This window comes from Pan paniscus, chromosome X (assembly GCF_029289425.2).
Source record: "Pan paniscus chromosome X, NHGRI_mPanPan1-v2.0_pri, whole genome shotgun sequence".
In the NCBI taxonomy this organism is placed as follows: Eukaryota; Metazoa; Chordata; class Mammalia; order Primates; family Hominidae; genus Pan; species Pan paniscus.
Window position 1 is genome coordinate 118,839,940 of NC_073272.2, and position 14,670 is coordinate 118,854,609.

At 49.0% G+C, this 14,670-nt stretch overlaps 1 protein-coding gene and 1 long non-coding RNA gene across 2 annotated transcripts; one reads left to right on the forward strand and one right to left on the reverse strand.

Annotated features, from left to right (window-relative positions):
- Window positions 1–7,655: 7,655 nt before the first annotated feature.
- On the reverse strand, window positions 7,656–9,942 carry LOC117977568 (uncharacterized). Its single transcript, XR_004668763.4, has 2 exons — window positions 9,721–9,942; window positions 7,656–9,365 (listed from the first exon to the last, which is right to left on the reverse strand). It is a non-coding gene; the product is annotated as an uncharacterized LOC117977568 (long non-coding RNA).
- SLC25A5 (solute carrier family 25 member 5) lies at window positions 9,876–12,969 on the forward strand. Its single transcript, XM_003812627.6, has 4 exons — window positions 9,876–10,279; window positions 11,313–11,799; window positions 12,025–12,165; window positions 12,551–12,969. The coding sequence occupies exons 1-4, from the start codon at window positions 10,169–10,171 to the stop codon at window positions 12,706–12,708; spliced, it is 897 nt and encodes a 298-aa protein (XP_003812675.3). The 5' UTR covers window positions 9,876–10,168; the 3' UTR covers window positions 12,709–12,969.
- The last annotated feature ends 1,701 nt before the right edge of the window (window positions 12,970–14,670 follow it).

A 14,670-nucleotide genomic window follows, 5' to 3' on the forward strand; every position in this document is an offset into this window, starting at 1 on the left:
TTTATATATATCAAATCACATTTAATTATATAGATGCGATATGTAATTTTTCCCATAAAGTTATTTAGTCTTACTCAGACTAAAGTTGGAGATCCATAAAGCAAAATGTATATGTGCAGGGAGTGTTTTGTGTAAATTTAGGGGTATAAGTACAATTTTGTTATATGACTACATTGCTTAGTAGGGAGGTCTCGTCTTCATATAACCATCACTTGAATAATGTACATTTTACCCTGCACAGGTTTAGAAGCTAGTCACAGCTTATAAAATTTATTAAAATATGTCAAATATTTCTAAGTTAAATTTTTCTGAGTTAAATTATTTATATGCAATTGGGCCATATGCAGTGGCTCATGCCTGTAATCCCAGCACTTTGGAAGGCCGAGGCTGGTGGATCACTTGAGGTCAGGAGTTCAAGACCAGCCCAGCCAAGATGGTGAAACCCCATCTCTACTAAAAATACAAAAATTAGCCAGGCATGGTGGTGTGCGCCTGTAATCCCAGCTACCTGGGAGGCTGAGGCAGGAGAATCGCTTGAACTCGGGAGGTGGAGGTTGCAGTGAGCCAAGATCACACCACTGCACTCCAGGTTGGGCAACAGAGCAAGACATTATCTCAAAAAAAATTTATATACAATTGCATTTAAATGGTAACTAACCACCCCCATTGGGCAACATAGGGAGACCCTGTCTCTACAAAAAAATTTGAAAATTAGCCAGGGGTGGTGGCAGGCACCTGTGGTCCCAGCTAATCGAGAGGCTGAGGTGGGAGGGTCACTTGAGCCCAGGAGGTCAAGGTTGCAGTGCCTGATGTGGAGGAACTGGAACTCTCGTATCCCGCTGTTGAGAATGTAAAATGGTATAATCACTCTGGGAAAAAACTTGGGCAGGTCCTCAAATGGTTCAACATAGAGTTAACATGTGACCCAGTAATTCCACTCCTAGGTGACAACCCCAGAAATAAAAACATATGTCCACACAGAAACTTGTATAGGAAAGTTTATAGCAGTGTCATTCATAATAGGCAAAAAGTGGAAATGAGCCAATGTCCATCAAATGATGAATAAACAAAATGTGGGCCAGGCATGGTGGCTCATGCCTGTAATCCCAGCACTTTGGGAGGCCAAGGCGGGTGGATCACCTGAGGTCCAGGAGTTTGAGACCAGCCTGACCAACATGGTGAAACCCTGTCTCTACTAAAAATACAAAAATTAGCCAGGCATGGTGGTGCATGCCTGTAATCCCAGCTACTTGGGCAGCTGAGGTAGGAGAATCGCTTGAACCCAGGAGGCAGAGTTCACAGTGAGCCAAGATTGTGCCGTTGCACTCCAGCCTGGGCAACAAGAGCGAAACTCCATCTCAAAAAAAAAAAAAAAAAAAAAAGTGGCATATCTGTACAATGGAATACTACTTAGCAACAGAAAGTAAATAACTATTGATACACAAAACATGAATGAATCTCAAAGAGTAACATGCCAAGTGAGAGAAGCTAGACCCCAGAAAGAAGAGTGCATAATATATGATCTCATTTATACAAAATTCTAGGAAATGCAAAATTCTAGGAAACTAATCTATAGTTACAGAAAGCAGATCAAAGTTTGCTTGGGGATGGAGAGATTACAAAGGGGCACAAGAAAATTTTGTGTGGTAATGGATATGTTCATGATCTTAATTGTGATGGCTTCACATGTGTATACATGTGAAAAAACTTAGCAAATTGTGCACTATAAATATGTACAGTCTTATTGTCTGACAATTACACCTCAATAAGACTGTTGTTTTAAGCAGTTACCCATGGGCTGGAATCCACCAACTGTTGTTTTGTTTTGTTTTGTTTTGTTTTGTTTTGTTTGAGACAGAGTCTCACTCTGTCACCCATGCTGTAGTGCAGCGGTGCAATCACGGCTCAATGCAACCTCCACTTCCCTGGCTCAGGTGACCCTCCTGCCTCAGACTCCTGAGTAGCTGTGACTACAGGCATGCACCACCATGCCCAGCTAATTGTTTAATTTTTTCGTAGAGATGGGGTTTCACCCTGTTGCCCTGGCTGGTCTTAAACTCTGGGCTCACGATATCCTCCTGCTTTAGCCTCCCAAAGTGCTGGGATTATAGGTGTGAGCCACTATGCCCAGCTGTATTTTTCTTAAAATTAATAAAATCTAACACATATTAAATGCTGTTCTATGCACATATTATCTCATTTGCATGTGCCTACAGTCCTCTGAGGTATAGGCACTACTATCATTCTCATTTTACACCTGAAGAAATTGCAGTTTGGAGAGGTAAAGCAATTTACCCAAGACCTGACAGCTAGCGAATGGCAGAGCCAGAATTTAAACTTAAGCAACCTGGTTGCAGGGCCCACCCTCTTAACCACTGGGCTAAATTAGCTTTCTCTTCCTATTTGCCCCAGATTCCCAGACCCAGACGCTCAGATCCACTCACTCTTATAGATACAAAAGGACAGAGCCATAGAATCTTAGAATTGGAAAGGGTGTAGAACTCTCTTCCAGACCAACCCAGCGATCTCCCCCATAGCATCCCTAACAAGTGGCTATTCTGCCTCAACTTTTAGCCTTCCCAGTAACAAAAAGTTCACCCCATCGTATGGCAACCCATTCTACCTTTAAGTATCGCATATTTTACAAACTAATGTCTTTTTGAGCTGAAGTCTACCTTCATGAAACTTCTACCAGCGGGTTTAATTCCATATAGAATGTTTAATTTATGAAGACAGTTATGATGTCCTTCTTTCACCCAAAGCTCTTTCCCAGTTAAATATCTCTCATTCATTCAGCCATTTCTCATAATACATGATTTATAGACACTTCACTTTCCTGATTGCCTTGTTTGAATATGTTCCAGTTTGTTAATGTCCTCTTAAATGTAGCATCCAGAATTAAATGTAAAACTCTATGGGCTGGCCAACAGAAACCCAAGTGGAACTGAAAGTCCCTCTGATCTGGTCACTACCATTCTCTTAGTGCAACTCAAGACTCATTAGTATTTTTTGGCATTGTCAACCCACAGTGAACTAGGACCTAGTTCTCTTTTTCACACATGCTACCATTAAGCTCTATCTCCTCATCCTTAAATGTCTTGCACTAAATAGGGCATTAAAACCCTTTATTGCAATGCTTCCCATTTTATAAGCCTGGGTTTATTCTGGACTTTAGCCCTTATGACTCAATTCCTAGAGGTTTGTGATATTCTTTGGGCTTTGTCCTTGGAAGCATAGTCCTCCTTCTGTCATCTATACATGCACTTTGAAGATCTGAGCTCATCAGAGAATAATCTATAAGGACATGTAGTTTATTAGAAATCTCTCCCTTTTTAATTTATCATTGGAACTTTTCCAAATTCTACAGTTCTGAATTTTCAACGGGATCCCTCTCCCTTTTAAGCTATCTTTCTCTTTTGGTGTTAGGCCAGATCATACTTATCTTTTCTCTGATCCTTTTGAAGTCTACCTTACACATACACATACATACACCACACACACACACACACACGTTAATTAACCTATGTGACCATGCCCAGCAATTTTTTTTTTTTTTTTTTTTTTTAGTTTTTTTGCTTAACAGATATCCAGATGACAGGATCACTTTCCCCAAGATTCTTGTCACTTTCACTTTGCTAACCAAATCTTCCTTATTTATTATCAGGATTAAGCCCAGCTTAGCAATTTACCTCATTGCTTCTTTATTCTTTTGAGAACTGTAATTACACTGTATCAGCAAGAGAGCCAAGAATCTATCAGATGTTTTCTTAAATTTAAGATGGTCTTGATCAAAAAACAAGAGAAAGGAGGCGGCGATGAGAGGCTCGCACGCCTCCAGCCCGGCCCCGGCCCCCCGGGACGGAGAGCCGAGCAGCCCCGGCTCTGGGCTACGGACTATGGGCGAATAGCTCTGACCACCCGGCGAAGCATGCCGCCTGCCTTGGCCTCCCAAAGTGCCGAGATTGCAGCCTCTGCCGGGCCGCCACCCCGTCTGGGAAGTGAGGAGCGTCTCTGCCTGGCCGCCCATCATCTGGGACGTGAGGAGCCCCTCTGCCTGCCTACCCAGTCTGGAAAGTGAGGAGCGTCTCTGCCCGGCCGCCATCCCATCTAGGAAGTGAGGAGCGCCTCTTCCCGGCCACCATCCCATCTAGGAAGTGAGGAGCGTCTCTGCCCAGCCGCCCATCGTCTGAGATGTGGGGAGCGCCTCTGCCCCGCCGCCCCGTCTGGGAAGTGAGGAGCGCCTCTACCCGGCCGCGACCCCGTCTGGGAGGTGAGGAGCGTCTCTGCCCAGCCGCCCCGTCTGAGAAGTGAGGAGACCCTCCGCCTGGCAACCACCCCATATGAGAAGTGAGGAGCCCCTCCGCCCGGCAGCCACCCCGTCTGGGAAGTGAGGAGCGTCTCTGCCCAGCAGCCACCCCATCCAGGAGGGAGGTGGGGGTCAGCCCCCACCAGGCCAGCCACCCCGTCCGGGAGGGAGGTGGGGGGTCAGCCCCCCGCCCGGCCAGCCGCCCTGTCCGGGAGGGAGGTGGGGGGGTCAGCCCCCCACCCGGCCAGCCGCCCCGTCCGGGAGGGAGGTGGGGGGGTCAGCCCCCCGCCTGGCCAGCCACCCCGTCTGGGAGGGAGGTGGGGGGGGGTCAGCCCCCTGCCTGGCCAGCCGCCCCGTCCGGGAGGTGAGGGGCGCCTCTGCCTGGCTGCCCCTACTGGGAAGTGAGGAGCCCCTCTGCCCAGCCAGCCGCCCCGTCCGGGAAGGAGGTGGGGGGGTTCAGCCCCCCGCCCAGCCAGCCACCCCGTCCGGGAGGGAGGTGGGGGGGTCAGCCCCCTGCCAGGCCAGCCGCCCCGACCGGGAGGGAGGTGGGGGGGTCAGCCCCCCGCCCGGCCAGCCGCCCCGTCCGGGAGGTGAGGGGCGCCTCTGCCCGGCCGCCCCTACTGGGAAGTGAGGAGCCCCTCTGCCCGGCCAGCCGCCCCATCCGGGAGGGAGGTGGGGGGGTCAGCCCCCTGCCCGGCCAGCCGCCCCGTCTGGGAGGTGAGGGGCGCCTCTGCCCGGCTGCCCCTACTGGGAAGTGAGGAGCCCCTCTGCCCGGCCAGCCGCCCCGTCCGGGAAGGAGGTGGGGGGGTCAGCCCCCCGCCCGGCCAGCCACCCCATCCAGGAGGGAGGTGGGGGGGTCAGCCCCCCGCCCGGCCGGCCGCCCCGTCCGGGAGGTGAGGGGCGCCTCTGCCCGGCCGCCCCTACTGGGAAGTGAGGAGCCCCTCTGCCCGGCCAGCCGCCCCGTCTGGGAGGGAGGTGGGGGCGTCAGCCCCCCGCCAGGCCAACCGCCCCGACCGGGAGGGAGGTGGGGGGGTCAGCCCCCTGCCCGGCCAGCCGCCCCGTCCGGGAGGTGAGGGGCGCCTCTGCCTGGCCGCCCCTCCTGGGAAGTGAGGAGCCCCTCTGCCCGGCCAGCCGCCCCGTCCGGGAGGGAGGTGGGGGGGTCAGCCCCCCGCCCGGCCAGCCGCCCCGTCCGGGAGGTGAGGGGCTCCTCTGCCCGGCCGCCCCTACTGGGAAGTGAGGAGCCCCTCTGCCCGGCCACCGCCCCGTCTGGGAGGTGTACCCGGCAGCTCATTGGGAATGGGCCATGATGACAATGGCGGTTTTGTGGAATAGAAGCGGGGGAAAGGCGGGGAAGGGATTGAGAGATCGGATGGTTGCCATGTCTGTGTAGAGGGAGGTAGACACGGGAGACTTTTCATTTTGTTCTGTACTAGGAAAAATTCTTCTGCCTTGTGATCCTGTTGATCGGTGACCTTACCCCCAACTCTGTGCTCTCTGAAACATGTGCTGTGTCCACTCAGGGTTAAATGGATTAAGGGTGGTGCAAGATGTGCTTTGTTATACAGATGCTTGAAGGCAGCATGCTCGTTAAGAGTCATCACCACTCCCTAATCTCAAATACCCAGGGACACAAACACTACGGAAGGCCGCAGGGTCCTCTGCATAGGAAAACCAGAGACCTTTGTTCACTTGTTTATCTGCTGACCCTCCCTACACTATTGTCCTATGACCCTGCCAAATCCCCCTCTGTGAGAAACACCCAAGAATGATCAATAAAAATAAATAAATTAATAAAAAAAAAAAAAAAAAAAAGATGGTCTTAAAAATAAGAAAAAAGAATGTATCAGATATGTTGCTATCAGAATAACTTCCAGCAGATATTCAGATGTTCTATGTCTCTGATCACCCTTTCCTGTTCGTCTATGTGACAGTTTTATGAAATGCCATTCATACTTTTATTTATTTTATTTATTTTTTGAGATGGAGTCTCGCTCTGTCACCCAGGCTGGAGTGCAGTGGCACGATGTGGGTTCACTGCAACCTCTGCCTCCCGGGTTCAAGCGATTCTCCTGCCTCAGCCTCCTGAGTAGCTAGGATTACAGGCCTGAGTCACCGCACCTGGCTGATTTTTGTATTTTTAGTAGAGACGGGGTTTTACCATGTTGGCCAGGCTGATCTCAAACTCCTGACCGCAGGTGATCCACCTGCCTCGGCCTCCCAAAGTGCTGGGATTATAGGCGTGAGCCACCGCGCCCGGCCCCATTCATACTTTTAATCTGAGAAGTCTCTTGTATACTTCTACAACTATAATCACTTTCATTTCTCCGTTTCATTCTCACTGAATGCTTTTCACCCTCCAGCCAATGAATTACTAGTTATACCTTCTTGACATATTACTGCTCTCTTCTTCTGTATGGTATCTCTGAATCAAGTTTTCCAGATGCCAGCCAGAAGTTCCACCCTCCCAAGTCTAAACAATACCTATAAAATTGCATTTTCCTGAGTGTATTAAAATTTTACATTCCCGGCCGGTCGCTGCGGCTCATGCCTGTAATCCCAGCACTTTGGGAGGCCAAAGCAGGCAGATCACCTGAGGTCAGGAGTTTGAGAGCAGCCTGGCCAACATGGTAATAACCTGTCTCTACTAAAAATACAAAAATTAGCCAGGCGTGGTGGTGGCGTGCCTGTAATCCCAGCTACTCAGGAGGCTGAGGCTGAAGAACCGCTTGAACCTAGGAGGTGGGGGTTGCAGTGAGCAGAGATCGCGCCATTGCACTCCAGCCTGGGCAACAAGAGCAAAACTCTGTCTCAAAAAAAAAAAATTACATTCCCTTTATTACCCATATTCTGGGTGTTGGTACATAGATATCTGAGGCCTTAAAAGTGTCATTTCTGACTCTCTTCCTTGTTTTTCCTTGAGAATTACTAGGCATTGCCTTAGCTTTAGTTCCTCTTAATTAGACTTATATTTTACATAGCTCCCAGAAACACAATAATTACTAACACAGCACTATGTCTCAATGGAGGAATTAGTTTTGATTAACTGACCAGCCATATATCATTATCAACATCATCATCATCATCATCATTAATATTCTTCTCGGCTGGGTGCAGTGGCTCATACCTGTAATCCCAGCAATTTGGAAGGCTAAGGTGGGAGGATCACTTGAGCCTAGGAGTTTGAGGCTGCAGTGAGCTATGATCGTGCCGCTGCACTCCAGCCTGGGTGACAGAATGAGACTCTATTTTCTATTTTCCTGGATGCTTGCTCCTTGTTTCTTTTTCCTTCTTTTTTAAAAAGTTTTTAAACTTTCAGACTTTTTTAAATGTTGCAAAAATAGAACAAAAATGTCCTTATATCCTTTATTCAACTTCTCTAAATCTTACATAACCACCATAACGAAGAATAGTATTGGTAATCTACAGATATTCAAACCTCACCAATATAACCAATGTCCTTTTTCTGGTACAGGAGCCGGTTGAGTGTCATATATTACATTCAGTTGTCAAGTATCTTTAGTCTCCTTTAATCTGTGACAGTTCCTTAGTCTTTCATGACCTTAACAGTTTCGAGAATATCTGACTCCTTAAAATACACGCGGTGATAGGTGACTACGGGAGCTCCAGCTCACCGTGGATTTAGCAAAATACCAAGTGATGGCAAGAAGTTGCTTTTAAATGACCCATCTTGTATTTCATCGTCAATAAAACCACACTTAGTTACCCAAAGACTGAGAAGGGAAAAATTCTATGTAATTATTTGATCATCTTTTTTTGTGGAGAGAAAAAAAACTGACAAAACAATGAGCTCTGGAATAGAATACAGTAGAGGCATCATGCTCAAAGAGAGTAGCAGATGTGGCCAGGGAAAGGTCACATGTAGAAAAGGGATACACAAGTGATGGCGAGGTGTATCGAGGAATAATTAACAGTTGAATAAAAATGCATTAATCAGAATGTCAAGAGTTCAAACTAGAAAGATTTTGAATTTTAAATGCATTATAAATAAAATCCACCTCTCTCCAAATAAAGCCCTCTGTAGAATTTTGCTTTAGCTCTTGTTTCTCTCACCAGAATAGAGAAGTGAGTATCGCCTTTGGAGGATATACTCTACCATTCTCTGAAACTGTTTTTTTGCATCCAGCTACCTCGCTATTATAATCAGCTGAGAAACACCATAGCCTTTCACTAACACAGGTCAAAGATTTCTCCCAGGATCAACAAAGCTAGATTCAAAATTGCTCCTTTGAACACATGCAATTTGTGTGCATCAGTTTCGATCGCTGGGGTTCTTGAGGAGACTAACAAATTGCAAAGTGTACTTTCAGAGGAAGGGCCTAACCATCCTGGGGGGTCCTAGAATTGGGTCCTTTCACAGGCAGATCTGGAGAAGATGGGAGAGGGCAGGAAAGGGAAGTGAAGGATATGAACACTATGTGTTCAGTGTGCAAAGGCCTGCTGGCATTTTGCCTATGGGAATTCTGAAGTCTGGGCACATAAGTTTCAGCTGCAGTTGCAGTTTTCAACAGTCGTCCTTATTTTTATAAACATTGTTATGATTATTCAGACACGGAACTTGTGATTACACTATTTGCTCCTGTTCTGAACTTGAGGGAGTCCACTTAAGCTAACAAGTAGGTTTTTGAGGACATGTGTGGCAAATGCTTACCCAGTGAAGGGATTAAGGGGCTCAGTAAGCACTTGTCCATTGGCACAATGGCTGCCAATCTAATTCTATTGATTCCTCTAAATGTTTCTGGAGTTCAGAAATCTATTCGATCCAAGGGCACTTTACCTGGGGTCCTGGGAGCCAAATGTCAACGTAGTTCTTAACCTTCCTAAGCCTCTTAACCTTCTGGGTACAACCTCTATATTTGTCTTCTGGCTAAAATCATTTCCCCACCCCCAGCCCAGTCCTTTGGACTCTCCCAGGCCAATTCCCGGCAAGATCTTTGTCGAACTGTATTTGCAAACCAGGGTCTGGGGCACGGTGGCAGTTCCTTCGTCTGCTGTTCCCTTAATTTCGTCTGGTTTCACTGGCTCCAGGACAGCGCACGGTCTAGAGTGGGAAGAGTGAGGCATTCACCTTGGTGAAAAACAACTCAGTAATTAAGACAAATGATTTTTCATGTACTATTTTAAAAAAATCAGAAGCAATGCAAAAATCCATGATGAACAAATGATCAACATTTGAAATACAGACAGGATCCCAACCTGCACTTGCATGACCTTGTCTCGCTTGCCTCACCCTAAACCCAGCCTTGACACTCCAATTAAACTTTATTTACAAAACAAGGGGGCCGCCCAGTAGGATGTAGTTTGCCCATACGACTTTTTAAAAGTATCGCATTGACTACTGTTTATCTCGATGACTGAAGGGTTCTTTTGGCATCCCTGTAACAAATGCGTCTCACCCTAGTCCTGGTCCTGCTCCAAGGGTTTTTGTCCAGGCACATCGTGACCTCACCCTTCCTCCCCTCTCCGAGGCCTCTCTCAGGGTCCAGCGTTCAAGTCCCGGGTGTTCTCTGGACCCGCCCCTTCCTCTCGCCGGGTCAGGTGCCGAGGGCGAGCACGGGCGGCGCGGAGAGCAGTCCCGGCCCGCCCTCCACGACTCCTCCTCCTGCGCGCTGGGCCACTCAGCGGCTCTGCTGCCCAGCGCGCCGGGGCCCAGATCCCGCGCCGGGGCCCAGATCCCGCGCCGGGGCCCAGATCCCGCCCCGGCCCCGCCTCCGACGCCTGCCGCTCCAGCGCTGGCTCCCCCTATATAAATCGGCCATTTGCTTCGCTCCGCCCCGCAGCGCCGGAGTCAAAGCCGGTTCCCGGCCCAGTACCGTCCTGCAGCAGTCTGCCTCCTCTTTCAACATGACAGATGCCGCTGTGTCCTTCGCCAAGGACTTCCTGGCAGGTGGAGTGGCCGCAGCCATCTCCAAGACGGCGGTAGCGCCCATCGAGCGGGTCAAGCTGCTGCTGCAGGTACGTCCTGGGATCCAGGAGCCCAACCAGGAAGTGGGGGGAAGGGTCGCACAGAAGGCGGGCGCCCGAGGGGTGGCGGGGAGCGAACTCTAAAGACATGGCCAGGGAAGCGGCTAGGAGAGGCCAGAGCGGGGCGCAGAGGCACAACAGAAGTCAAACTGGTGGGAGGCGCCTTTAGTGACCTGAAGTAGTGAGTCTAGGAAGGGGCCGGGGGCAGAGGGCAGGACCAGGCTCTCGGCATCTCCGAGGCGGCGGACTCGGATGGAGCAGTTCCTGAGTGACGGCCTCCCCGGGCCTGGGCGTCAAGGGCGAAGGCCGAAAGCCGGCGTTAGAAAGAGGAACGCCAGTTCTTACCGAAGACCTCAAGGTCGCGGCAAGGAGATAACTGCCCGGGGGAGGCCATGCGCCCGGGTCCAGCGGCCTCCCAGCCCGCGGACGCGCTCAAACCTCGCCGGGCCGGAAGCCGGCGCCGGGAAGCGCGTGTGCCTTTTACGTCCGCCCCCGCGCAGCCGCGGCCGCTGCCGCCGCGTCTCCGCCTGCCTCCCTGCGCCGCGCGCTCTCCAGTGCCGGCTCTAGAGGGCGCTCCTGGGCTAGCGTGTAGGGCTGGCGGCGGCGGCGCTCGGGTCACCTCTGGGAGCGAAGTGGGGGCGGAGCGAGACGGAAGCAGCTCAGGAGACTTGAGGCGTAGGCTGCGGTCCCCAAGGTGACCGCGCCCTATGTGGGACTCGCCCTAATGCCTCTGAACCTGGGTTTGAGGTAATGACCTTTCTCCTAGGTCTGAAGGTCACGGGTCCGCTGGAGGATGCCCCCTCTCCACTCAGAGGGGTGGAGGCTTAATGCTACTGGTGCAGATCACCTCTTCCCCTGTGACAGCCTCAGAGGGTTGGGAGGGTCCAGCCAGTATGATATACGAAGACTAGATTTGAGAGAGGGGAGCCAACCTTAAAGGGCATTGATCGAGATGGCATAAGCTCTTCTCTTTCCCTTCCCCATGGTTATAACTGTCCCTGTTGGCTTCCTTCCTGTCTGTTAGGTGCAGCATGCCAGCAAGCAGATCACTGCAGATAAGCAATACAAAGGCATTATAGACTGCGTGGTCCGTATTCCCAAGGAGCAGGGAGTTCTGTCCTTCTGGCGCGGTAACCTGGCCAATGTCATCAGATACTTCCCCACCCAGGCTCTTAACTTCGCCTTCAAAGATAAATACAAGCAGATCTTCCTGGGTGGTGTGGACAAGAGAACCCAGTTTTGGCGCTACTTTGCAGGGAATCTGGCATCGGGTGGTGCTGCAGGGGCCACATCCCTGTGTTTTGTGTACCCTCTTGATTTTGCCCGTACCCGTCTAGCAGCTGATGTGGGTAAAGCTGGAGCTGAAAGGGAATTCCGAGGCCTCGGTGACTGCCTGGTTAAGATCTACAAATCTGATGGGATTAAGGGCCTGTACCAAGGCTTTAACGTGTCTGTGCAGGGTATTATCATCTACCGAGCCGCCTACTTCGGTATCTATGACACTGCAAAGGGTAAGTTTGCTGTGGGCTTTAACGTTGTGTTCTTAGGAGACAGTTTAAAAGAGCATTGTACCAACCTAAGAGTCCAAGAGCTAGAGAGTTGTTTTTTTAATTGCTAAAGGAAGCCAAGATCATCCAATGCAACCCTTGTGTACAGATGACGTGTTTAGGGGATGTGGGGAAAGGAAGTCAGTAAAACTCTGCTTTTTGGTAAAAGCATCTCTTTCCTATTCCCAGGAATGCTTCCGGATCCCAAGAACACTCACATCGTTATCAGCTGGATGATCGCACAGACTGTCACTGCTGTTGCCGGGTTGACTTCCTATCCATTTGACACCGTTCGCCGCCGCATGATGATGCAGTCAGGGCGCAAAGGAAGTAAGTTCCACTTGAGCAGAAGATAAAGTTGTAGTCGGGCAATCTGCTGCCACAAACTGGTGATACATACCTTTAAAAATGGCTGTCTGTCCAAGTCAAGGGATGGGGTTGATAGCATCTGTGTCTGTTCCACAACTTCCTTTGAGCTGGCCCTTCAGATGCCTATGAATGAGGGTGCTTAAATGGTGTTAGAGGTTAAGACCAATGGGTAGTCTGTACTCCTGTGGTCATAGCATTAATATTTCAGTGTTGCCCATGCTAATGTGTGAATGTTGGATTTAAAGCTGACGTTCTTAGAGGTGGGGCTCTGCTTTATTTAGCCTAGTGAATCTTAGGATTTTTCATCGCCCTTCAGTCACCAACTCCATGTCTTTATTCTTTGCAGCTGACATCATGTACACAGGCACGCTTGACTGCTGGAGGAAGATTGCTCGTGATGAAGGAGGCAAAGCTTTTTTCAAGGGTGCATGGTCCAATGTTCTCAGAGGCATGGGTGGTGCTTTTGTGCTTGTCTTGTATGATGAAATCAAGAAGTACACATAAGTTATTTCCTAGGATTTTTCCCCCTGTGAACAGGCATGTTGTATTATATAACATATCTTGAGCATTCTTGACAGACTCCTGGCTGTCAGTTTCTCAGTGGCAACTATTTACTGGTTGAAAATGGGAAGCAATAATATTCATCTGACCAGTTTTCTCTTAAAGCCATTTCCATGATGATGATGATGGGACTCAATTGTATTTTTTATTTCAGTCACTCCTGATAAATAACAAATTTGGAGAAATAAAAATATCTAAAATAAATTTTGTCTGCAGTATATTTTCATATAAAAATACATATTTGAGTGCTACATTCGAATAAATACTACCTTTTTAGTGAATGCTACATTTTTAATACATGCTACAGTATCTCCGGAGATGAAGAACTGTCTTTTTAAAACCAATTGTCAGCAGTCCACTTAACAGAATAACTTGGTTGTGCCACCCACAAACATTTCCAACACATTAGCAAAGGAATTCAGGCCCAGTGCATCCAAAAAACATTGTTCCATTGCCTATGGATGATCATAGCTGAATGAGCTTTCTCCAAGAAATACTATGAACCCACCTTTTCTAGTCCTATGGTTATTAATCATGAGCCATGAGCTGAATTATCCACTTTAAAATGGTTACATTTGTTGCATGAATATCACCTCATTTAAACTTTTAGAATCAATACCAATTTCATCTAGTTGCCTTCATTTTCACCTGGCTCAAGCCATTTTTTTTTTTTTTTTTTTTTTTTTTTGAGACAGAGTCTTGCTCTGTTGCCAGGCTGGAGTGCAATGGTGCAATCTTGGCTCACTGCAGCCTCTGCCTCCTGGGTTCAAGCGATTCTCCTGCCTCAGCCTCCCAAGTAGCTGGGACTACAGGTGCGTACCACCAAGCCTGGCTAATTTTTGTATTTTTAGTAGAGACAGTTTCACCATGTTGGCCAGGATGGTCTAGATCTCTTGACCTCATGATCCACCCACCTTGGCCTCCCAAAGTTCTAGGATTACAGGCGTGAGCCACTGTGCCTGGCCAGCTAGAGCAATTTTTTAAAATTTATTTATTATCTATCTTTTGAGATGGAGTGTCTCTTTTTTTTTTTTTTTTTGAGACAGAGTCTTGCTCTGTTGCCCAGGCTGGAGTGCAGTGGCACGATCTCGGCTCACTGCAACCTCCGCCTCCCAGGTTCACGCCATTCTCCTGCCTCAGCCTCCCGAGTAGCTGGGACTACGGGTGCCCGCCACCATGCCCGGCTAATATTTTTTGTATTTTTAGTAGAGACGGGGTTTCACCGTGTTAGCCAGGATGATCTTGATCTCCTGACGTTGTGATCTGCCCGCCTTGGCCTCCCAAAGTGCTGGGATTACAGGCGTGAGCCACCGTGCCTGGCCGAGATGGAGTTTCTCTCTTTCGCCCAGGCTGGAGTGCAATGACACAATCTTGGCTCACTGCAACCTCCCCCTTCCAGTTTCAAGCGATTCTGCCTCAGCCTTTTGAGTAACTGGGATTACAGGCGCCTCTCACCATGCCGGGCTAATTTTTGTATTTTTAGTAGAGACGGGGTTTCACCATGTTGGCCAGGCTGGTCTCGAACTCCTAACCTCATGATCTGCCCATTTCGGCCTCCCAAAGTACTGAGATTACAGATGTGAGTCACCACGCCTGGCCTCAAGCCATTTTTAATTCCATTCAGAGTAGAGGATTAGAGCTGGCACAGTTACATAGTGCTGAGATTGCAGTGCTGTTAAAGATTATGAAGAGGGCCAGACATTGGCCACGACCTCAAAACTAACCTTACAAAGAGGAAATAGCATCTGCCTTTTGCTTCATGCTAATAAGCCCAGTCAATGGAGGGCATTTATGTTTATTTTCAATAAACCCTTATTTGGAATCCATGTGACAGTGTTTGGACTTTCTGTATCTCTTGATTAGGGCTCAAATCCAGTGGATTTTGCCATGAGATTTGTACTAAGA